At 36.9% G+C, this 25,291-nt stretch overlaps 1 protein-coding gene across 2 annotated transcripts in view; it reads left to right on the top strand.

Annotated features, from left to right (window-relative positions):
* The window catches only part of LAMA2 (laminin subunit alpha 2), a gene marked incomplete at its 5' end in the record, with an annotated part of 635,124 nt that overhangs the window by 406,938 nt on the left and 202,895 nt on the right, over positions 1-25,291 (top strand). For both annotated transcript variants that reach the window (XM_080805462.1, XM_080805461.1), the window contains 7 exons: positions 6,192-6,428; positions 7,666-7,809; positions 8,510-8,689; positions 8,798-8,986; positions 9,067-9,200; positions 12,787-12,904; positions 20,032-20,166. In XM_080805462.1, the coding sequence (XP_080661588.1) occupies positions 6,192-6,428; positions 7,666-7,809; positions 8,510-8,689; positions 8,798-8,986; positions 9,067-9,200; positions 12,787-12,904; positions 20,032-20,166 (1,137 nt within the window). The remainder of the gene's footprint in view (positions 1-6,191; positions 6,429-7,665; positions 7,810-8,509; positions 8,690-8,797; positions 8,987-9,066; positions 9,201-12,786; positions 12,905-20,031; positions 20,167-25,291) is intronic.

The raw sequence follows: 25,291 nt of genomic DNA, 5'->3' as shown, positions 1-25,291 counted from the left end.
GGTTTAAATAGTCAGTTATCTTTTTAAAAGGCAAAAATGCTGCTTTTCTGGTTTTCCGCACATACCAATTCCTGTGCTCTTCATTCCTTTGTTACAGACAAATTACTATTTCATATCATGTTTTTTTTTTTTCCATTAGCTACATCCTAATTATTGCCATTATTACGTCTGGTATTTCAGGTCTACTGACAATGATTATTTCAATTTTGTATGTTCAAAAGCAGTATTTTTCCTTCAGTTTTCAAAGATATTTTTTCTAGGTTTAAAATCTAAATCCTGGTTTTCAGCAGTTTGATTATGCTATCTTTTTGTTGTTTTCTTGTTTATTCCTCATGTGGTGAGTTGCACCTGTTGGATCTGTGGGATCACAATTTTTACTAAATTTGGAAAATTTCCAGCCATTATGTCTTCAAATAATTTCCTGTTCTTTACCTCCATGTCTCCTTCTGGAACTCATTATATGTATGTTGGTCTACTTTATATTTTTCCACAGCTAACTGAGATTGTGTTTATTTTTTTATTATTACTTTTTCTGTATTCTTAATTTTTGATAGTTTCTATTGTTAAGTGTCCAAGTCTACTAATATTTTTTCCTGTGGTGTCTTATCTGTTTTTAATATAGTTGGTTATATTTTTTTCATTTAACATTTTTTATCTGTAAAATTTCCAGTTGGATATTTTTATATCTTTCATTTCTCTCCTTATTATATTCACATTTCCATTTATTCTCTAGAATATTTAATAATATTTATAAATATTAGCTTTTACAATGATTGTCTGCTAATTCCACAATTTTTTTTTATTTTAATACTATTCCTAATGGTTGTTTTTTCTCCTGATTATCAATCATATTTTGTTGTTTCTCTCCATGCCTGATAATTTTGACTTAGATGCCAGATGTACATTTTTCATTGTTGCATATTGGTTTTCATTGTATTACTTTAAAGAGTATTGAACTTTACCTTGGCGAACAGGTTAATTACTCACTGATACTTGGATCTTTTTAAGCTTTGCTTTTAAGTTTTTGGTTTAGTTTTATTTAGTTTTGTTTTAGAGAGGGTCTAGAGCAGGCTTTAATCCAAGGGTCATTTAGTTCCACTGCTAAGGGGCTAAGTGTATTGAGAGCACTATCCCGTGATTACTATGTCTTTCTACTCTGGCTGTTGGGAATAGGAATTATTTCAAGCTTTCTGTGAGCTCTAGGAATTTTTCAGCTTATGGCTTTCCAATTTTTTCCCCCTCAGCCACATAGACTTTTATCCCATGATACACAGATCGGTACTCAGCCAAATATTTAAAGGACCCTTCTGCAGATTTCTGGAATACTCTCTGTGTATGACTTTCTCATTTTTAGACACATATTCTATTGGCCCCATCAATTCTATCTCAGTTTCTCCAAACTCTGTGTTTCTCAAGCCAGCTGTAGTGGTAGCTTTATTCGGGTTCCCCTTTTCTGGGTTGCAGCCTAGAAAATTTTTCATGCCCTGCTTCATTTGCTTTCCTTCTCTCAGGAATCACAGTCCTGTGCTTCCTGGCATCTACTGTCTGAAAATAGTTGTTTCTTAGTTTTCATTTTTTAGCTTTTGGTTTTGTAGTTTGACAGCTTAAAAAGAGAAGATAAACCATGTAAGTCCTTTAAAAACTAAAAGACTTTAAAAAGAAGGAATATTTTTTCGTATTGAATGCAAGACAGGCATGTATTGCACGGAGCACTGGGAGTGATGCATAAACAATGAATCTTGGAACACAGAAAAAATAAAATCAAAAAAAATTTAAAAAGAAAAAAGCAAGACAGAGGTCAAATAAGATTAGGGTTGACTGTCCATTAAGAGCACTAAATGAGGTCATTTTGATGTTAGTGAGAGTCATTCTAATCAGTCACATTGGGCTGAGAAATATTAGAACATGACGACCAAATTTGGCCTGTTTGACTCCATGGTAGTGCCCTATAGAGCTGTAAATTATTTTTTTTTTCTGCTGACTTAGCACACATGCAGACTCTAATCATCTTTACATATATGATAAAGCATTTGAATGCACTGGTCCAGAATACATAATCTAGAGGAAAACAAGGATATTGATGATTGTTCAAGGAGGTTCCGAGATATGACTTCATTTAGTCATATGATTAAATAAAAACTAGACAGGACGCTCATTTTTTTTAGTGCCAATGGCACTGTTAAGTTTCAACTACACTTTTGGAAACAAAACAAAAACTTCTCAAGAGTTCCAAAGCTTTTTGTGAGTATGAACAGTGCTGTCACTTTCTATGACTGACTTTTTGCATGTTCAACTTTAAATCCAAGCATCTACCCTATCCCTTGGACTCATGAATAAACCCTAAAGAAACTTAAGAGTGTTCCATTCTATCTACAAAATCCTGTGATGTGGCCAAACTCTAATAATCTCCTGAAATTAAAGCTGATGCCTTTTTTTTTTTTAAGATTTTATTTATTTATTTGACAGAGAGAGATCACAAGTAGGCAGAGAGGCAGGCAGAGAGAGGGGGGTGGGAAGCAGGCTCCTCACTGAGCAGAGAGCCCAATGTGGGGCTCGATTCCAGGACCCTGAGATCATGACCTGAGCCGAAGGCAGAGGCTTTAACCCACTGAGCCACCCAGGCACCTCAAAGCTGATGTCTAATCAGGATATAAATCCAAATGGAATATAGACCAAATTTCCTTTAAAAAAGTAGTTCTATGTTTGGTGCCATTATTTTTACTGGTCGTTGAATAAACATTATGTTGATTGAAGTTGACTGAAAATTTTTGATTAGCTTGAACCACTGTTAAAAATCTGAATTTCTGAATAGCTACACACTTCATCATTATTAACAATTACAAAAAAATTCATAGAGTCCTCACAAATATTTATGAGCATGTATTCTACTACTGAAAAATTTGGGTGATTATAATCTAAATGATCAGTGATTTGAGATTTATAGCTTCTTTTTCTTTGTGTCATGGGTAATTTCTCTGTGCTGAAGTGTGAGCATACACATCATTTGAGCTTTCACTGAAATAGAATACAAAGCCTGCCATCTTTCACTAGCAGGGGAATAGTGCATAAATCCTCTATTGCTAAACAAACATTACATCTAATTATGATTTAAGTTTGATGTTGGCTATAGTGCTATCTGAACATATGGTTAATGGTCCCTTTTATTCTCCACTATAACTTCCTGAATAAACTTCCTGGTTTGCAAAGGCCCCAATGTCTACTTGGACTGTCATCTAGTCTTTAAGAATTAGTGCTTTGGTGTTATATAATAAATTGGGTAGCAGACACTTCATATTTTAGTTAAAGGATAAGAATGTCTCAGGAGACATTTTAAAATGTATTGCATGACTATAATTTCCATAATATATCATAATTTTCTGTTTCTGATTATGGCCCATTTTCTTTAAGTGAGTCAAGGAAAAGTCATTTAAGTGAAAGAATTAATTATTCTTATTTTTTTAAGATTTTATTTATTTATTTTAGAGAGAGAGAGTGAGAGAGCATGGGTGGGGAGAGGAACAGCAGACTCTGCGCTGAGCATGAAGCCTGACACAGGGCTCCATCCCATAACCTCCGAGATCATGACCTGAACCAAAATTAAAAGTCAGTGCTTAACTGACTGGGCCACGCAGGCCCCCCTAATTATTCTGATTTTGAAATCTCATTCTACATCTGATGTTCCTATAAGGATGAGTTACTTGTGGTGACAGCAGTGGGTTATTCTATGCTTAGGAAACTATGTCCATGTTTATAATTTAATAAATAATCACATTTTGGATTTTTGGGGTTAAAATAACTTAGAGTAGCATTTTTTTTTATTGGATAGCATTGAAGACAGAAAAATACTTAATCATGAAGACACCAAAAATAATAAGGCCTAGTGATTATTTTAATATCAGAATCTGGGAAGGTATTTCAGCAAACATTTGGACAGGAAAGAGAGGAAAGATGGAAATTGGTGATTGTACATCACATCCTAGAAAGAGTAGTCTCATAAGTAGACTACTGTTGGCAAAAGCAGAGGCAGGAATATCCCCGGTAGTAGTGGATACAGGGATTAAGCTGAGCAATGAAAGTGTGAGAAATGCAAAGGGATATCCAGCCAGACTTGGATCTGGAAATCTGGCAAGTTGTAATGCATGTAAGTCTGCTATAGAGCTATACAGATATAGATCTGAGAAAGATAATATAACAGCACCAAAAAGAATCCAGTCATTCATGACAAACAAACACTGCATGGTGGAAAACTCAGACACAAAGAGAGATGGTACCCACATGGATACCAAGTCGGGACTTCCTTGGAAGACAGAAACCGTAACAGTTATTTAAAAAGGGAAAGTATCGGGGCACCTGGGTGGGTTAAAGCCTCTGCCTTTGGCTCGGGTCATGAACTCAGGGTCCTGGGATTGAGTCCTGCAATGGGCTCTCGGCTCAGTGGGGAGTCTGCTTCCCCCTCTCTCTCTGCCTGCCTCTCTGCCTACTGGTGACCTCTCTTTCTGTCAAATAAATAAATAAAATACTTTTAAAAAATAAATAAAAAGGGAAAGTAGAATATAAAGAATTGTTAACTGGTTAAAGGTGTTCAGTTACTCAGAAAGCATAAAGGAAGGATATAGGGAGACCTGAAGTAACGGGTACAAAAGAGTAGCTATTATTTTTAGGCTGAGCGAGGGTGAACAGAGTTTGTGGGCAAGGACTGGTCTATAGATGGTATCCACCATTGTTGTAGGATGTGAGCATCCTGGGGCTGCTTGTCGTGGTCAGAGCACGTGTGCAAACCAAAGCTACTCAGAAAGCTGCCCGTGGGGAAAGACTGGCCAGCTGAGATTCTTTGTGGACTACTCAGCTCTCATACTAAAAAGTAAAGTAATAATAATGACAATGGTAATGAAGAACCAGGACCTAGAACAGAAGACCACTGTGGCCTTGTTAGGTCTCTCCAGGACCCACTGTTGACTAAGCTTAACATTTTGCTACCTAATCATAGAGAAATGTCTACAGGGACTAACGAGAGTATCATCAAGCAGGAAAAGGAAGGAGGGAATTTAGAGCTCAGAGACAGTAGATTGATCATTGCTACTGCTGATCTCTGAAAATTATTTATTCCAAGATCCTAAATGGCATTTTAAAATGGGCTTGGCATTTTCATTAAATCGTAATGAGAGATGAGCTCTGTAAATCAAGAGCAGAAAGACTTAAAGAATATAAGATGAAAAGACACACAGATGAGCACAAATTGAAACTGAGTGAGGTGAAATAAATTATTGAAATTCAGCTAAAAATGCAGTAGTGTAATTAAAAATGCATTGGTGGCGAATACATACAATGGAATTTTCCCTGTGGAAAATGGGCGCTATAAAATGGTCGACAGATCTGAGAGGCAAGCAGGAGAACAGCTGCAGAGAACATGAGGATATCATGGACTGGACAGACAGATACACTGTTGTTCTCAAACTGAAAGAATTCATCAGATTCCAGTAAATTAGTAAAAAAGACTCAAACTTTTAAAAATTCTAGCAAAATTTTGAATTACATAAATAAAGAGAACAATCCTATGCAGGCCTAGGAAGAAGAAAATAAGTTACCAGTTAAGCACCTCAAATAAGGTTCGTCTGCAAAACAAAATGCCAGAAAACAACATTCTAGCTAGATGTCACTTTCGTGAGTTCTCTTGCCTTCCCCAAATCTAGTTTGGCGCTCTTGGTATGTTCTCGGAGACTTCTGCACTTCTATTATATGAATCTTATTTCGTTTTGCTGTATATGAATTTACTCACTTGTCTCTCTCTGTTAGACTCTGAGAAAAGTCTCTTTACAGCTTAAATTCTGTAAAAATGAGATCATAAGGTAAAATGACTCTGGTCTAAAGTTCAGTCTTCGAAACAAAAAGTGGTTGAGGAAAACCCTATCTACCTCCTCCTTGCCACAAAGACAGGAAAAAACCACACATTCTCTCTCTTACTCAATAGGATTATGGTTTATGGACGCTCATCTATTTTAGTAAATGCAGGAAGCAGTTTTAATGTTATGTTCATTGGTGTTTCCCAAGTGACTAAACTAGCATGGTACAAAGTATGTAATAGACACATGATGAATATGCGTTTAATGGGAGCATAGAAACATTCAAATTAAAATATTAAGCTATTTCCCATGAAGTGGTGTTAATGGTTGCTGTTTTTATCTCCTCCATAGGCTTGTAACTGCAGCACAGTGGGATCCTTGGATTTCCAGTGTAATATAAACACAGGCCAATGCAGCTGTCACCCCAAGTTTTCTGGTGCCAGATGTACAGAGTGCAACCGAGGTCACTGGAATTACCCTCACTGCAGTCCCTGCGAGTGCTTCCTGCCTGGGACTGATGACAGGACCTGTGACTCAGAGACTAAAAAGTGCTCCTGTATTGATCAGACTGGGCAGTGCACCTGTAAGGTGTGGTTGTCGAAATACACTAAAGGAAAAACCTTCCCTGGGTTCTCTTTCCATTGCCCACTTTTGACTTCACTCGGTGGTCATGACTCACGCTTCACTACATTAAAGAAATAGATAAAGAAAAATTCATTGCCAGACACAGTTTTTATTCATATATATTCATTTGCATACAGATAAGCACCACTCTCTAAGAACTTATTTTCAACCCAAATCCAACTTCATTTCCAGTCGATAGAGATGATATATTTTTAATGATAAAGTGGAATTTTTCTTTACATATTTGCTTTGGTTAAACAGGAATAATTTGGGAAGGAAAAAAATGAATGTTCTCTTAAGCATCATCAGAGAAAAATTATAGCCAGATAATAGAGCTTCTAAAAAACCATTTCTCTTCAAATTAATCCACAATCACTGTACACTGAAAAATATATTTACTGCTGTGTAAGTTCAGTAAAATTTCATCACATATAAACACTGACATAACAAACAGCAACTATGTGCAAAATTCAGCTCATTAATATTGTTAAATGATGTAGAAAAACAGCCAATTAAAAAGGATAAGAGGGATTTTTTTCCCCCTTAGATATTTCTAAAAATCAGTCCCAGGATAAATGCAGTGAATACTGTGTCAGAGGTATCTTTTCATGAAAAAAGTCTATGCAAGAGGGACAGAGGACATAGGAAAATGAAATCCAGAAAGCGATTATTAAAATAGTCTTCTGAATTTAGGAAAATGGCAGCATTTGCCATTAAAGCCCCCAGACAAAACACAAAGTCCAATGCTGTATTATTACATATTACAATTATAAACTGTATTTAATATGCATTTGGAGTGCATATATATACTGTAGAATGATAGTTCTATAAGCCTATATTTTAACACCCTGCCTATTTTTTACAACTTTGTATCACACCACTAGGAATCAATGTTTCTATTTTGTTTTAGAAATTCTCGTGACTCTTTCCTGTTGTTCACAGAGGATATTAGGAAATGTGTTGTTTAGATCTTAAAACCAATACACAGTAGCCTCTGCAATGTATTTATGTATAAACAAAGCCTTTTTTAGACTTCTGAAATCCTAACAATGAAATTAACTTAACTACATGTGCCATTTGAGATGTGAGTCTCCTACTCAGTGTTTCTTTTTGGTTAATTAAGAAGAAGCATTACTCATTCTCAAGTTTATTTTTCTCATAATCTCATTATGGACCCTGAGGAACTCTGCTCTCCCTTCAGGTGAATGTAGAAGGCATCCACTGTGATAGGTGCCGGCCGGGCAAATTTGGACTTGATGCCAAAAACCCACTTGGCTGCAGCAACTGCTATTGCTTCGGGGTTACTACCCAGTGCTCCGAAGCAAAAGGACTGATCCGAACGTGGGTGAGTAAGGAACTGCTGAGCCATGTAATGGTACAATGTCAGTTCCTGCTTGTATCTTTCAGCCAGGCACTGAGAGATAGGATGCAATAGGAAAACATCTAAGTAATCCTTTCCCATGTGCACATTTAGAACTGGGGCCTGTGACATTAGACAGTTGGGATAAATGCCTTTTTTTTTTTTTAATCCTAAAAATAACTCACTTATTGTTGATAAGGAAGTAGATGCCCAGGGAGAAAGGGAGATGTTGCAACTGAGGCATTATAGTCTGGGGATGGGCAGAAGCTGCATCCCGGAGAGTGAGGGCCCCCGAGCATGAATGCGGGCAGGTGCTAAGGCAGTCACGAAAACCAGAACTTATTGCACGTTCCCTCGAACCTGCCTTAGAGAATCGCAGCCTTTTAGGGGGGCAGTGTGTTCATTCCTACTTTTGTTTTTCTCTAACTCTTCCCACTTTTAAGGTCTATCTTTTATTAGTGTGAAAGACCAATTTTCACAGATGTTGTAGTTCTTACTGTGCAAACAAGGCAGAAAGACTCATCCCCTGCCCTGGTGGTTCATGGGGCACGAGTTTTGTTTCTCATCAGAACACCTCCTCAGATCAAGAATGGGGCTACAGAGAGACACACAGTCCCTAACTTAGTTTTCAAGGGGTGCAAAGGATTGGAGCTTAGCCCCCTGCTGTGCTTTGATGCCCATGTAGGTGACTCTGAAGCCTGAGCAGACCATTCTGCCCCTGGTGGACGAGGCCCTGCAGCACACCACTACCAAAGGGATCGTTTTCCAACACCCAGAGATTGTGGCACACATGGACCTGGTGAGACAGGAACTCCGTTTGGAACCTTTTTATTGGAAACTTCCAGAACAGTTTGAAGGAAAGAAGGTAAGGACGAGAACTTTGAAGTCATAGGAGAACAAAGGAAAATATGTTTTTGGAATCACGCCATTTGAGGCTTTATCTGACATGTCACTCCTCATTTTATTTTGGTAGTTGATGGCCTATGGCGGCAAACTCAAGTACGCAATCTATTTTGAAGCTCGGGAAGAGACAGGTTTCTCTACGTATAATCCTCAAGTTATCATTCGAGGCGGTACCCCGACGCATGCTAGAATTATCATCAGGCATATGGCTGCTCCTCTAATTGGCCAACTGACACGGCATGAAATCGAAATGACAGAGGTAAGCTTATTAGTTTGGTGCAAGGATGCCAGTGGTTTTGCATTTAGTTTCATCAAAGTGGTTTCTTTTCCTATTAACAGAAAGAATGGAAATATTATGGTGATGATCCTCGAATCAGTAGAACGGTGACCCGTGAAGACTTCTTGGATATTATATATGATATTCATTATATTCTTATCAAGGCAACCTATGGAAATATCATGAGACAAAGCAGGTAAACTGCAATAGAATCAAAGTTCAATTCTTACTTTAGAGTCTATAGGTAAGATCAGTAAGACACCCGGCGGAAAGATTTAGAAGTGTTTGTTGGGAGTGTGATGATAGAAGACAAGTCAAGGATGGCTTCCAGGTCACCTGGTAGAAGAAACTACTGATTCCCACCAATGTAAAATAGGATGAGAAGCAAGTTTAAGGGGGGAGAAAACATCAGATTTACCTTTGACCTGGTAAGTTTTAGGTGCCACTCAGAAATTCAGAAGAAAAAGCCCTGCAGAGTAGAGACAGATAACTGTTGTGCTATCAATAGATTACAAGATTGCTGAGAAAGTAACCCCCTTCAGCCTTCAGGGGAATCAGGCAGGGTCAACTTGGTCTCGTCTTTTCCAACTGTGAGCATTCTCAGGGTTCATCCCGGTGTGCCCTACAATATTGTCCCTTTCACTGTGCATCATTATGTGAAAAGATTGGGAGTCACACCAAATAAAGAAGAACAGAAGAATGGTAATAATAAATGTGATGTCATGGAAGCCAAAGGATAAGAATATTACAAGGGACTATAGTTTTGTCTAACCCAAAGAGGCCAATTAAAATGAGGCTTTTGAGACTGACACTTAGGATCACAATGGTACCATTCATCATACCAATTTTTGTAGAATCCTGGAGCAAATCTCAAAGTTTTGAGCTGTGAATGGGATACAGTGACCCTAAGAGTATGGGTGTAGACTATTATTTTCCATGAACATAAATATAAAAGGGAGGAGTGAGATAGTAAGGAGTAAACATGTTCACAAACCCTGAGGGAAAGGGGTTCATAGCAAGATATACATTAAAAAGGATAGGATAAAGAAAAAGTACATAGTGGAGAAGCCAGGAGATTTCAACATGAGCACACATGATCATTTTCTAGAGTGGAAGGAACAATTTAGCCAATGAGTTAAAATGAGGAATTGCTCACATGTAGCTAAATTTCCTTTACTGGAAGCAGAAAGTTGAGTTCTCACTTTCTCTGGCATGTCAGTTTCTCTATCATTTCCTGCTTGAAAATAGTAGTATATAATAAATTTGTAGATCAGTTTAGAACAAAATAAAACAAAGTAATTGTGAAGTCTCTTATTGGCAAACCAGTGAATATATAAATCCCATCTTTTGGATGTTTAGACTATACTAAACATAGATTTTTGTTCTTTGTTGCAGAAGATCCATATCGTTCTTCTGATTGTACCATAAGTAGGGACTTTGGGTAAAAGAATAAATCAAAAATCAAAATTCACTTTCAAATTTGTATCTCTTTCATGCTTTTTTCATATTTCTCACTTCTAAGATTATTTTATGTGAAATAATTAAAAAATAAAGGCATGCATCAAAAATATACTGTCAGCAGTATCATTAATTATATGAAAATATCAAGTGTAAATCAGGTGGCAGAAGCCAAGGCATGCTTGTATGTCATAGAAGACAGCAGGTAAATTTGTGAGGATGGAAATAAATAATTATTTGGAAATTCTTCCATACCACAGTGAATTTGGTAGCACGTGGAGCATTTTGTTAGTGGAACTGATAGAAAGTATATTGTCATGCATTTTTCATTTTACTTTCTTTGCTTCCCTCATACTGATTCCATTTTATGGGGGAAAGACCACCTTTATTTTGGTCTTTCCCCACCCAACCCCATAAGTCCTTTCTCTTATATTATTCACAGACCTCCCTAAATAAAATTCTTTGGTTTAAGAGATAATTTTGTGAAGCTTAAGGATCAATAAATAAATATATCACTTGTTCCAAGCTTAATAAAAAATTAAAGCCATTGTCTATCAACAATAAGAATAAAGAAAGCAATGGATCAGCACTTAATTTTCTAATACAGTAGAATTGTGACAATATATAGTCAAATATAGTGAAATATATATATTTATATATAGTTAATATATATAGTCATAATTGTGCATATATATGCATATATATAGTCAATATATAAAAATATATATAGTCAATATATAGTGAAAAATATATTTGAATCTTCCCTCTAAGATAGTTAGAACATAACCCTGCATCTTCGTTCAGTTACAAATAAAATAGTCTCAGAAGCAGAGCATTTGAGAGTTTTACATGTAGTTTGAGACTTACATAATGTCAATGCTGACATTGCCTTTTTTTCTTCACTTTTGTCTTCTCTCACATTCATTTCAAGGATGTAACAACTTTGCATTTCAGTATTTACTTAAATAGAAGCCTGAGTTAGCCCAAATCCCTGATTCAAGCAAAAACAATTGCTCTTTCATCCCCTGAGAAAAACCAGGTGCATTGCAGAAATATCTGTTGTTGACACACAATTCAACTTTTACTCAGTTTTTTTAAATACTCACTGGCCTGTTGTGTGTGTGCGTGTGGGAGAGAAGGGGAGATGATGTTAGCAACCCCTCATGTTGTGAAATACCACACGATGCCGACAGAGAGGACTCAGGAACAAACCTCAAGTAACCTTCTCACTCCCACAGAGAATCCAGGGGGCATGAAGGTAGAGTCTTCCTTACAGGAGGGGCGTGGTTCGTTTGTAGATCAAAAGGCTCTGTGAACTAGAAGGAGGGGCGAGTGAAATCTGAATTTTAATTGAACACGTGTTTCCCAAAGGCTGGCTGATGTTCAGAGTGCAGATTACCATCTACGAAGTCACGGTGTGCATTCATAATTCAGTGTCAATAAAACCTACCTGCGCTTGTTATAAAGCTTATGATTCAAGCTCCTCAAGCTATTGGTGGTGACTTTTGGTGAAGAAAAACTATTCATTTTCTCATTTAAAAGTTTATTTGCAGAACGTTTCATGTTACCAGTTAGTCAGTCATGAAATAGTCTGAGTTTATGGGCCGCACATCTTTTTTAATGCTTCATTTCAAGTGAATGTAAAAGGTATCAACATTTTCACTAGGAATATATTTTTTTTAACTATAAGGACCTTCCTACCAATAGGAAGGGTGAGTTAAGTTAGTTGAAGGATTTATTTAATAAAGTTAACAAAGTCACTAATCTGAAAGTTTCCTTATCCTTTATCCAGTAAGATCAATATTACTGGATTATCTTCGGTCGTTGTTTTCTAGACGGTTTTCTCAAGTTCTTGAAAGGACATCCAGACTCAAGAGGAAGAAATTGGGCTCATTGTAAATTAAAAGCAATTTCACTAGTGACCACGGGAGATATTCTAATGGGGAATGACCTTGGTTTGTCTGTTTGAAGGAATATAAATGTCTAATTAATTGCCCATGTCTACCTGAAGCCACTCACATTTTAAAATGTGGGGGAAAAGATCCTTATAATAACTTCTCCACAGGACATCAGACATCTAATTTACTAAACTCCTTATGATTTATGTGAATATTTTGCTAATGTGTAATCCCAGCCTTTGAGGAAGGCAAGATGCAGGGATGTGATGTTGCGCGTGAGTCCCTGGATTTAGGCAGCTTGAAAACCATAAGACAGGCTTGAGGTTATTGACAAAAACCTGAGAAGACTCTTTTTGTAGGATTGGGTGTTTACTACATGAGCTTAATTTACTGGTGTGATCATCTAAGTATACTCACTGTTTGCAGGATTTCTGAGATCTCGATGGAGGTAGCCGAACAAGGAGGCATAACAGCGGTGACTCCTCCAGCTCGCTTGATAGAAAGATGTGATTGTCCCCCAGGCTATTCTGGTTTGTCTTGTGAGGTAAGCTGACTACCGCTAACCTGCATAAACTCAACTCACCTAACCAGCCAAACAGAAATAACTTCCAGAACTATTCTGGGTGCAATCAGTTTGCCTTGTTCATTGCATATCCTTAACCTATTTTTTTTTTTTAACTTCCACTCACAGCATGAAACACCGTGAGATGAGGATGGCGTTATTGTGACCTAGAAGTAGGAATCGCATCTGCAGGGAAATATTTGATGAAAATTAAAAGATTTGGAAAAATACAGAGCAGTCAAGAAATAAGAATGTTTTCATAAGGCACCTTTATTATATCTGAGCCATTTTCTCGGCACCTCTTCTGAATGGCTAAAGACGTTTAAGCTGCAGTGATTATGAGATAGGATTATATTGGGTTTTGAAAGATTGTTTTTATATGGAACATGACAAAACACAGGCACTGAATAGCAGACTGTTCCCTTCAACATAAGCTTCTCAGAAGGACGTGTACTGTTCCCACAATGCCGCTATCATCCAGGCGTTATATTTTTTTTTAAATTGCTTTTGCTCTCTGGGAGTTTCCCCTGATTATCTTTAGAACTGGCATATTTTCTAGATCTTTATCCTCTGGGAGTCTATTTGACTTTTGCAAATATTAAGTATTAATAAGAAGAGTATAATATAGGGGAAAGAAGAATAGATGGGAAACTGGCCTCAGTTGGAATCTCGACTTCACTATCTACCAGGACTGAGACCTTGCACGATTTACTAAACCTCTTTAGGCTTCAGCTGGTAAACCTCCAAGTCCCTTACTTCCACCACACTAGCCCGTCTCCCGCAGACCTGTAGTCCTCCCCAAAGTGCAACAACCAAAAGCAAAGGAAGGGCAACCAGGATCTTCCCCAGCCCTGCAGCGGAGATGCCTTCCCGGTGGGCGCATTGATTGGGGCCCATGGCATAGCTGGTTAGATATCCTTAATACCTCTCCTACCAGCAGCTGATGAATCGTATGAAGACAAAATGAGCTATGGCCCTCGAGCACTATTACGGTAGTAGTCAATGCTGGTTGATGTTAATAGTATTATTATGAAATAATTAGTTATATATCCATGCACTGATTTCTTTATAGAAAGCAGTATGCATCTTTTGTAAACAGGATTTGAAGAGTTTTATTGAGTATGGCTCATAAGGCAGGTGATGGCACCAGCTCAAAACTAAAGTAACTTAAAAATAATATAATTTTCTTGAGATGTAGCATGTTATGATGAAAAGAAAAGGAGTTTGGTTTCAGTGAATCCTCCCTAGCTCCACGGCTGGGACAGGGCATTCAGGGTTTGTTACTGGCCCTTAGGATTTTTACCTGTAGAATCATCATGAGGATTGATTTAAAGGAGAGTATGTATTGCATGGAGCACTGGGTGTTATATATAAACAATGAATCCTGGAACACTACATCAAAAACTAATGACGTACTGTATGGTGACTAACATAACATAATAAAAAATAATAATTAAAACAAATATGTGTGTGAAAGCCCTATTACAAACTGAAATGCTATTCAACTTCATTACCTTTATATAAATTGCCTGTTGTTCAGAGAACAATTTCATAAGAACAACTGCAAATATCTGTGAAACATACTTGGAATAATTTTATAACTTTGTGGCTGCTCCAAAAGGCAATATTCATATGACTGTGTCTATTTTGATATAATAAATAATCAAATAATCTACCTCATCTTGAAGTCATAGCTCCTACCTATACATATAGGCACTTGTACACATACATATTGCACTTAGATGCATAACAAACCAAAATACATATATGCACACACAGTGTAGATGTGAACAATGAGACAGTGAATGTGGCTGCCTTTGCAATGAGCATGAAAGACTTAAAGGAAGAAGACAGAAAGAACTTGAGATTTTTCTACACAAGTGGAATTTTATCCCAAGAAGCATATGGCTATACTGTTGGTTTATTGTTTGACCTTGGTCAATTCTTTAATTGTTATAGGCCCTCGTTGCTCTATAGTTATCCAATCTATAAAATAACAGGTTGGGTTTGAAGTTCTAAAATTTTCTGGTTCTGCTATATTATTTAGCTATGAAAGGTATTGAGTAAGTAGTCAAGATTGACCTTTAGCCGTCTTGAAGAGAAAGCTACCACAGCTATATTTTTTTTCTGCATGTATTTAAAAGAATACTGTTCACTTACAAATAAAATATGAGTAGAGTAGCAAAGTATTTTAATGCAGTCTACCTTCCATTCCAGATTTTAAATGTTAAAAACTCTTTCTGCTGTGATTGGTAGGCTTTTTCAATAGCATATTCTAAAACATGCTTTTCCATTAATCTTAGTAATTTTCCATCATTATGTGAAAGTACATATTAGCACAAATAAAGAAACTGATAAATGAAAAAGATTAAGAAAACTAGGAACACATACAAACCAGTATCTGCATTGGTGGCTTCACCTATGTCCTGTGAATTTCACTTAAGCTCCTATTTACAGACAATAATTACAGTAATATCCTAGTGTTGAGATTATGGGGATAAAGGCCTATCTCTCATAATAAGGTGCCTGAGGTGTTCTCCACATCCCATTGCCTCTAATCCATTATACATCTTATTTATAATTCATCTTGATTCTAAAGTGTAATTACCCAAGCATAAAATCTAATCATCGAAGCAACAGCTAAGGACAGTTCTGAAATAATACCTCCCATTCCAGTAACATATGCTTTGGGTCTTGAATACACAAAGCAATTCCTTTATAATATTTTTGCCAAATGTATGGTATTCTAGAGACATTTGTATTTACAAGCTCTTCATTTCCTATTTTCACCCAAAATGTGGTTGCAAATAAATAGAATTAAGTGTTAGTTATGGCCAATAATAGCCAATTTGAAGATACTTACCCTTTGCCTGTTACATGTCATCTCATGACGCTTTGGCGCCCTGTTCATTGAGAATGTTAGTTCTAGAAATACGCGTTTATTACAACCTATGATTTAAAGTAAAGATCAGATTACCTTTAGAAATCAAATAAAGACTCAGTTTCCTTACCATATTTGTTGGTGTGGGAGCCACTGAGATTATAGCCGGCTCTCACCATTGTCTGAGTTCACATGATTGCCCAACTGACTTAAACTGACCTAAACTCAGGTTAGGTTGTATGTAGAACTGGAAATAGTCAGCAGTGAGTATGTGGTTCTCTACAATTAGATCATGTTGATCAAATACTTGCAGATGATCTCTAGATCATATGTTTGCAGTTCAGCCTCTCTCTCCTCACCCTCATGTTGTAACAGGGCTTCTGGCTCACCGTTGAATGGCTGCTGTCTACTGGGTCACCACTGAGAAGCTGTAACTTTTGGCTACTAAATAATTTTTTACATCTCCCCAAAATGTACACCTATTATCAAGTCACAAAACTCAAAAGACAAAATAGTGAAAATAGACATTTGTTCTTCCATATGCACATTTTGCTTGGGATACCCTTTACCAGTTTTATTATACACGGAAGACCCAAAGATTGCTTTCATGTGCATAAAAATATTAAGGCACATGGTATGGATAAGTAGGCAGACATGGATATTCTGTTACCCAATGCAATGTAAAACAATTACTGCTCCTTTTATTTTTAGTCTGTCTTCAATGACTGTATTTAAAAAATTATCTGGAATAGAGGCATCTCTGTTGATTTATTGTATGTGAAGCTCTAAACATACATTATCTTCTTTAATCCTCACAACAAGCTTATAAAAGAAAAAACCAATTTACCATTTACTGAATGCTTACTGTATCCTGCACAACACCATGCACTGAGTACGTATTATGATCCCCATGTTATGGATGAGGAAATGGAAGCCCAGGCAAGTTACAGAACCTGCGTACAACCACACAACTAGAAAACAGCAAAACTGCAATTTGAGCACGATTAAGTCTGTTTCATAAAACCTAGATGCACTTACATCCTTAACTCTAATGTTCTACGACATCCTCATGCCCCAGGTGAGGAAACTGAAACCCACAATATTCAACACCTGCATAAAATCATATTAGTAAGTGATGAACAAGAATGAAACTGAGGATTGCCTGATTGTGAAAGCCACATGAAGATACAAGATAGGGTTTCCATAGGCAACAGACACAAGTGTTGTTCTTGTTAAAGTTTGAGGAGAGAGGTGGGAGATGTTGTGTAACTCTGCACCTGGAGCTGTGGGTTCTCTATTCTCTTTGTCTCCATCCTCTCACATTTTTATGCGAATGAGATTTGAACATTTTGATGAGATGCCATATTATGAAAATAAAGATAGAAGGACAGCAGAAGACAATTGCGCTATGAATAACTCTAGCACAAGGAAAGAGAACTTTGTAAAAGTTTGAGTTAGGAAAAAAGGAACAGCGTTTATTTGCTTTTTTAAAATTCTCCATTTGTTTCAGAAAGGATTGTAGACAGGACTTGAAAAAATGCTATTATCTTTCCTCTTCTTATTATGACTCAAACATGATCATTCTCATAAATGTTGCCTCAGTTCACTGAGAACATTTGATATTGAAAGACTCAAAAATACCAAAAAGTGAAAAGAATAAATACAAAACAGATCCAGGAAAGGAGGGGATTAAGATGGAATAAATATATCCGATTCCTTTAAAGAGTGTTTTAAGGTTCTAACTCTTGCATTGTCTCTTGCTTTGCCAACTCTTAGAAATTTAATCTACAGTGTTAGAACTAAAAGATTCACAAATCATTGGAGTTAATACACCTGCTCATTTTTCGGGTGGGGAAACCACATTCTCAATGATGCCATGCAACTTGCCTGTATCCCTTAGAAAAAAGTTAACTTGTAAAATCAAGGCTGTCATATTCATTTGTGTCACAGTCTGTGTCACAGCCCTTTAAAAGGCACACATTACCAGCAGAGTGAGGCACATGCCAGTGATTCTCCATTCTGACTGCTTATTATACCCATCTAGGAGTTTTAAAACAAACCCTGACCCTACTTTCTACCAGTTTAGTAAGAATTTCTAGAGGTGGTGGTACCTGGGTGGCTCAGTCAGTTGAGCATCCAACTCCTGGCTTCCGCTCAGGTGGTGATCTCAGGGTCATGGGATCAAGACCCACGGGAGGTCCTCGCTGGTTGGGGAGTCTGCTTGAGATTCTCTCTCCCTCTGTCTGCCCCTCCCCGCTCTCTCTCAAATAAATAAATAAAATCTTTTGAAAAAATTTAAAAGTTTAAAAAAAAAATTTCTGGAGGTGGAGCCAGGTGGCTTTTAAAACTCCTCAGATGGTTTTATGTGCACCAGGGTTGGGAACCACAGAGACAGGTCTAGAAGGTTCAGTGCAGAGCTCCGCTGGGAGCTCAGGCTTAGGCTCCTATCGCAGGTGCTTTTCTGCTTCATCCTGCTCTCTTTCCTGGGAAGAGTCATGGTAATAAGGGCAATTGGGTGTGTGTTAGAGTAAACTTCACCTGCCCACTCACCTTCAGATTTCAGTTTATAACACTGAATTATATGTAATTCCTCAATGAAAAGTCCTATTTCTGAACTTTACTCTTCCTCTGAGACTTGTTTTAAACTTCTGTTTGAGGTATAAAATAGAGCTACAAAAACTCTCTGTGTGATTTTCACGTTTACACACACAGACACAGACACATAGACACAAATACACACCAAAGCAAATACACCCGTAAGATAACAATAATTATATAGGTATCCAAGGATGAAATCCAGGTAAAGAAAATCCGGTTTTATTCTATAATCAGCATATCAAATATCTCTAAATATACTTTGAATGGTTTCTTCAGTTTCTTAAATTAATTCCTCAGCCATAATTTCTAGACCTTATTTGGTAACAATAGAGTGATATGAACCGTGATTTTAAATAATATGGATAAATATTAAAATATATGTTGAAGTCCACCATAAGACAAATGAGACTCAAAATATTTTGAATACTCTCCCTGACTTTCTTTATCAGCTTGCTCAAAGCTGGGATATTATTTAATCTCATTAAAATTTCTTGTAGGCTGTGATAAAAGCAGAGAGACTCAATTGAATGCTTAATTGAGGTACTTTTGCAGTATCTAAATCAAAATAAGTGAGGGAAGACTGACTATTGATCTTTTTCTTTTTCCAAGGAGCCTTTTTGCAAATACAACTCTGGAGGACCTAGGCCACATCCAAAAGAAAACAGAGGCATTAGGAAGTTCTTAGTGCATATGGTTTTTTCCTGCTTATTCAGCGATCATTCTTTCATCAATGGGAATAAGATATGCTATTAAAAAAAAAAAAAACCTACATAGCCAAGGTGTTAAAACAGACCCTTTATAATCTTCATTAGGATCTGAGGAACTAAGTCTTACTTCTCACTCATAAATCAAACAATGTCTAATAAATGCAGTAGCTTTGCATATCAAGAGGACTGAGCTTGGAATCCAAGACCACTCTCATTACCTCTTCAGGGGCTACAGGCTTCCTTCCTGAAAGCCAGAGATTTTTTTTTTATACATTTGCATAATAAACCCGAATGAAGATGGAAGTCTTGATTCTGCTTATGTCAGCTTTGCTAGCAGTTTTCTGTTTGCTCTCGGATTTTTATTGCAAAATGAAAAAAATAGATCAGGGAAAGATAAATTTTATTGGTGGCCTAATATTCCCAAGACATGAGAATTTTAAGTTTCTTGCTTTTATCGTCTTTAAATTATATCAATATAAAAAATGCAACTGTGACACTTTTCTATTTATTTAATACTTCTCTGAGTCTCATTGGACATTAGCTAGTTATCCATCAAGCATAGCAGAAGCAGATTTTAGGTTGTCAAGGACTTTGGAATTCTCTCTTCAGTCTAAATGACAATTTTATTAAAAAACAAACCTCTTTCTCAAGAAAAAGACTATTTGAAGCTTTTTCAGATTGAGTGGTGTATGTAAATGACAGTCCTCTTTTGCCAAGGTCTGAGGTCTAGGATGCCTCCTGTATATGTTAAGAACCACACAGAAATACACATTAGGAATCAAAACTGGTCCTTGTATTTAGAAGTGATGTTGCCTTTAATTCATGTAGAGGGAAAGAAGTCCTTTTTCACCACCAAGGAACCCAAGTATTGCTAAACCAAGATTCGTAATTTGACTGCCCTAATTGCTTTCCTTTTCTTTTAGACGTGCATGCCAGGATTTTATCGACTGCGGTCTGAGCCAGGTAGCCACACTCCTAGACCAACTCTGGGCACCTGCGTTCCATGTCAGTGTAATGGACACAGCACCCTGTGTGACCCTGAAACCTCCAAATGCCAGGTATTTACCTGTGTCTTTCTTGAATAAGGTCCATGTGCTCATTTATCTTTACACTTGCTCAGAGACCATGTGCAGAGGCAAGCGATCTAAGTGACAGGGAACTTAAGTGTGTGTGTGTGTGTGTGTGTGTGTGTGTGTGTGTGTGTGTGTATGTGAAATAAAACATGGGAAAAAGACATTAACCATACTATACATTTTTTAAAGTAATTAAAAATTGATCATTGGAAAAGCTCATGTCAAGAAATAAAATATTAACAGCAGTTAGGGAAAACACCTGAGGACACTACAATTTATTTAAAAATCATATGAGTGTTTTTTTTTTCTGATTACATGCAAAAATAAACTTACTAAAAATTTGGAAATGATAAAAAAATTCGAAAAGATAAAAGTCATCCAAAATTCAACATAAATATTTAATATTTTAGGGATTAGAGTTCTATGAATTTTATGCATGTGTTTATAAATAAGATTTATATAATACCATAGGTGCTGTTTTATGTTCTGCTTTTTAAATGTAACTATTATGAACGTGTTAGGTTGCTGGATGTTCTTTGAAATGTTTAGTCTTTGATTAGATATCCCATAATTTAACCACTTCCCAAGAATTCCAGCTACTCTTGTTTTTGTTGTTGTTGTTGTTGTTATATTCATGCTAATAGCCTGCCCTCTAACACTGCTAACCTACCTTGAAACCATCAGGACTCTCAAGAAATTTAGGTTTGCCATGTCACCAGATAGAGTTCCCCAGACTCTAATCCTCACACAGGTCTGGACACCAGATTTGCTAAACCCGTTTCCCACCTCTGCTCATCTACTGAAACCCCTCCAGTGAGGCTTCTGGAACTCAAAGTGGAAACTCAGCAAATTCCACCACATATTCTCCATCTTCCTTTAGTGTTCTCTGCATTTTGCTGTCCCCGACATACTGCTCCCCCTAGAGCCTTCCAAGTGGTAGCTCTTGCCTCACACTCTTTATTTACCTGAGTCTGAAAGGAAGCAGGAGTCCTTACTCCTCACCACCATTTTCCTATCATCGTCTTTTCTCCCTCATAACAACATGTGGCTTTGAGTCGCATGCCCTTATCTATTTGCCCACGACACCTGCTCTCGCCCATGTTCTCTACTAACCCTCAGGTCATCCACCTCATTCATTTCCTTGAAGATTTTTCCTCCGTATCGTTGCCATTCTCTCTAGCACTATTCTTACCATAATCCTTCATGATTTTAGTGTTCATGACATTAACTCTTCCATACCCTTAACCCTGCTTCCTGTCCTCACTCCATGGTGCTATTCCTGAACTTGTCATTTCAAGAAAGTGCAATGCCTCCACAGTCCCAGGTCAGCCGTCTCCTTCTTCAGCAGCCATCATCTCTTTTCTCTCCAGTTCACTTCTTGATACATCACTTCCAACCTTTTTGGTCTCACCATTGATGTTCACGGCTTTTCATTGCTCCTTGGCTCCCTCAGGTCCTCCTTTCTCAACCAGCTTAATATTCATGACCCCTCTTTAGTATCACTTCCTTATAATGTTCATTTCTCTTGCAACTCCTTTACTTGTTTTCACTCAGTTAATTCTAACACTCATTAAATCCTCCGGCTCCATACCTGTGCCTTCTAAGCTGAATGTGGCTGCTGAAAAACAGGTAACTATGCTGTCTAGTCTCACCATAAATCAGTTATTGCTCACTTCAAATTGACCCTTTGTGCTGCTCTGAATCATATCACTTTACTTCAGTCCATTCCCTCTCCCACATTTCTGGATGATTATTTCATACCTTCTCCTTTAAGCCCTCAAACCCCTCCCCCAACCTTTTTCCAGCCTTACTCTCAATAGATGGTCATGCTTTCATTTCATTGAAAGATTAGAAGTAGTTGGAAGAGAAATAATAGAATCCCCCATTACCACATGCACCCACCATTCTGCATCTGTGTGCAGTTACTCTGACTCTTCATCATTTTGGATGAACTTTTCTTGTTTCTAGAAAAGACCACATCTGCACTTATGCTCTGGATCCCAGCCCTTTCTCCCGCTCAAGGACATCATTCTGCCCATCCTTATTTCCTCTTCTCTCTTGCATCATCGCTTTTTGTTTCTTCTGCTATCTTAAAAAAAATAATAAAAATGTGGAAACAAACAAACAAACAAAACAAAAATAGAGGCACCTGGGTGGCACTGTTGGTTGAGCAACAGACTCTTGGATTTTGCTCAGGTTAAAATCTCATGGGTCGTGGGATCGAGCCATGTGTCTGGCTCCATGCTCAGTGGAGAATCTGCTGAAAGACTCTCTCCGTCTGCCTCTCCCACCATGTGCATATATGTGCACGTGCTCTCTCTATCTCTAAAATAAGTGGATGAATTTTTAAAATATTTATTTATTTTAGAGATAGAGCATGTGCAGGGGGAGGGGCAGAGGGAGAGCAAGAGAGAATCTTAAGCAGATTTCAGAGTGAGCAAGGAACCCCACTCAGGGCTTGATCCCGGGACCTGAGATCATTACTTGAGCCAAAATAGAGTTGGACATTTAATCAGTTGAGTCATGCAGGCACCCCATAAATGGATGGATCTTTAAAAACATAAAATAAAAAAAAAAAGAATAAAAACAAACTCTCTTGACTTCACTTTCCCTATTGACTTCTACCACTTCATTCCTCTCCTTATATATAGTGAGGAGTTATTTATACTCCTTCTATAGTTTCTCTCCTCCATTCTCTCTTGAATTACTAAAATCAGGCCTTTACCCCTACCACTATACTAACCAGTTAACAAATATTCAGATATCAGTCTTCATCTTTCTTGATCAATCAGCAGCATTTGCTACTCTAAATCATCCATTCTTTTTTTTTTTTTTTTAAGATTTTATTTATTTATTTGACAGAGACCACAAGTAGGCAGAGAGGCAGGCAGAGAGAGAGGGGGAAGCAGGCTCCCTGCTGAGCAGAGAGCCCGACGCGGGGCTCAATCCTAGGACTCTGAGATCACAACCTGAGCCGAAGGCAGAGGCTTTAACCCACTGAGCCACCCAGGCACCCCTAAATCATCCATTCTTCTTAAAACTTTTTGTTCACTTGACTTCCCTGGACATGCTCTTCCAGGGATTTCTAAATCAGGTGACTACTCCTTCTGTCTTCATTGCTATATTTTCCTCCGTACCTGAAATCTACATACCAGGGGTCCTAAGATTTAATCCTTGGAACAGTTTGCTTCTCTAACTTATACTCATTCTCATGGTTATCTTACCCAAGCACATGCCTTTCAGTACCTACACTGAGAAACCATGGTATTTACCGTTGTTTCTGTGATTAAATTTTAGTCCAAGTCTTTAATCTCTCTAGAATTTATTCTGGTATGAGGCAGTATCTTTCTTCAGATATATATTACTTTTTAAAAATTTTATTTATTTTTACTTATTTTATTTAAATGAAATTTGTTAACATAAGTGTATCATTAGTTTCAGATGTAGAGTTCAGTAATTCATCAATAGCATATAACACCCAGTGCTCATTACATCATGTGCCCTCCTTAATTCCCATTACCTATTACTTTAAAGAAACTTCTATGTATTAACATTTCCTTTTCTCCTTGATACATCATGGTATCTGAATTTATACAGATTTGTTTTATCCATATTAAGATATGCTTAAAGGACATCTATTCTGAACTATTTACCTTCTAGTTCTTATTATAGTGTTCTGATCAACTTCATTTTATACTAAGTTATAATATCTGGCAAAGTAGGGGTGCTTGGCTCAGTCTGTTAAGCATCTGCCTTTGGCTCAGGTCATGATCCCCAGGTCCTGGGATCAGGCCCTACATGGGGCTTCCTGCTCAGTGGGGAGTCTGCTTCTCCCTTTGCCTCTCCTCCACCCCCTCTCCCTACTCATACTCTCTCTCTCTCTCAAATAAATAAAATCTTTTTTAAAAAATCTGGCAAACTAAGGCCCTTTCTTCTTTTTCTAATTTCTTGACTAGATGTAATTATGTATCCTTCCAGACAACATTCTGATTCACAGTTTCAATCTCTTCACCAAAAAGGAATTTTTATTGGAATGGCATTAAACCTATATGTAAAGAATTGCTCTTTTTACACTAATCAGTTATCTTCCCTCTATTCAAAACATCTTGTGTCTCACAGTATACTGTTTTTATTATTACCTATATGAACTACACATTTCTTACATTAAACTTTTTTCTATATATCTTACATTTTTACTTCAATGGTGAATGTTACATTTTTTCTGTTCAATATATTTATTAACTTTTCATTACTGATAAACATTAACAGAATAGATTTTTGATATCCAACCACTTTGTTTTTAGTTCTAGAAATTTCTCAGTTGATTCTTTCAGTTATTTTTATATTTATAATAATATTATTTACAGGTAGTTATAATTGTGCTTTTCCTTGCCGGAAGGTGTACCTGATATAATAGTTTATGTTTTTGCCTTTAGTCTTCTAAAAATGTTAAATAGGAGGGTAATCAGTTTCCTATATTATTCCTAATTTTAGTATGAATGCCTCAAGTCTTTTGTCACAAAGTGTGATGCTAGTGGTTAGCTGAAGATAATTATTCTTTATCATGTTTAGAAAACTTCTTTTTATTCCTGACTTCTTAAGGATACTCCCTTTCAGTCGAGAAAGGATATTGAAACTGATTATGGGCTTGTGAGGAGTGGAATAAATGTAAAGATGCATTAAAGATACGCATTTTAGATATGAGTATATATTTCTTTTTACCTTAAACAGAATGATGAATGATATTATTGACTAGATGAATAACTGAATAATATTAACTATCCTTGAATTCTTGAAACAATTACTATATGCTCAGAGTAGTATTCTCTCTCTAATATATTGGCTTGTAAAATTCAATAAATAATTTCAAGAGAGGGGATTAATTTATATATCTCAAGTGAGAATTAAATGCATTGTTCTTCCTTCTTATGTAATCTTCACTGGTATTTTTTAACAGGTTATGTTTAGTTAATATGATTTTTGTTGTTGTTGTTTTAAGATTTATTTATCTTGTAGAGAAAAAGAGAAAGCATGAGTGAGGGAGAGGGAAAGAAAGAATATCAAACAGACTCCGCGCTGAGTGTAAAGCCTGACACAGCACTCAGTCTCA

This window comes from Martes martes, assembly GCF_963455335.1.
Source record: "Martes martes genome assembly, chromosome: 6".
NCBI lineage: Eukaryota > Metazoa > Chordata > Mammalia > Carnivora > Mustelidae > Martes > Martes martes.
The sequence above is the reverse complement of the archived record's forward strand: the minus strand, read 5'-3'. Positions and strand labels throughout refer to the sequence as shown.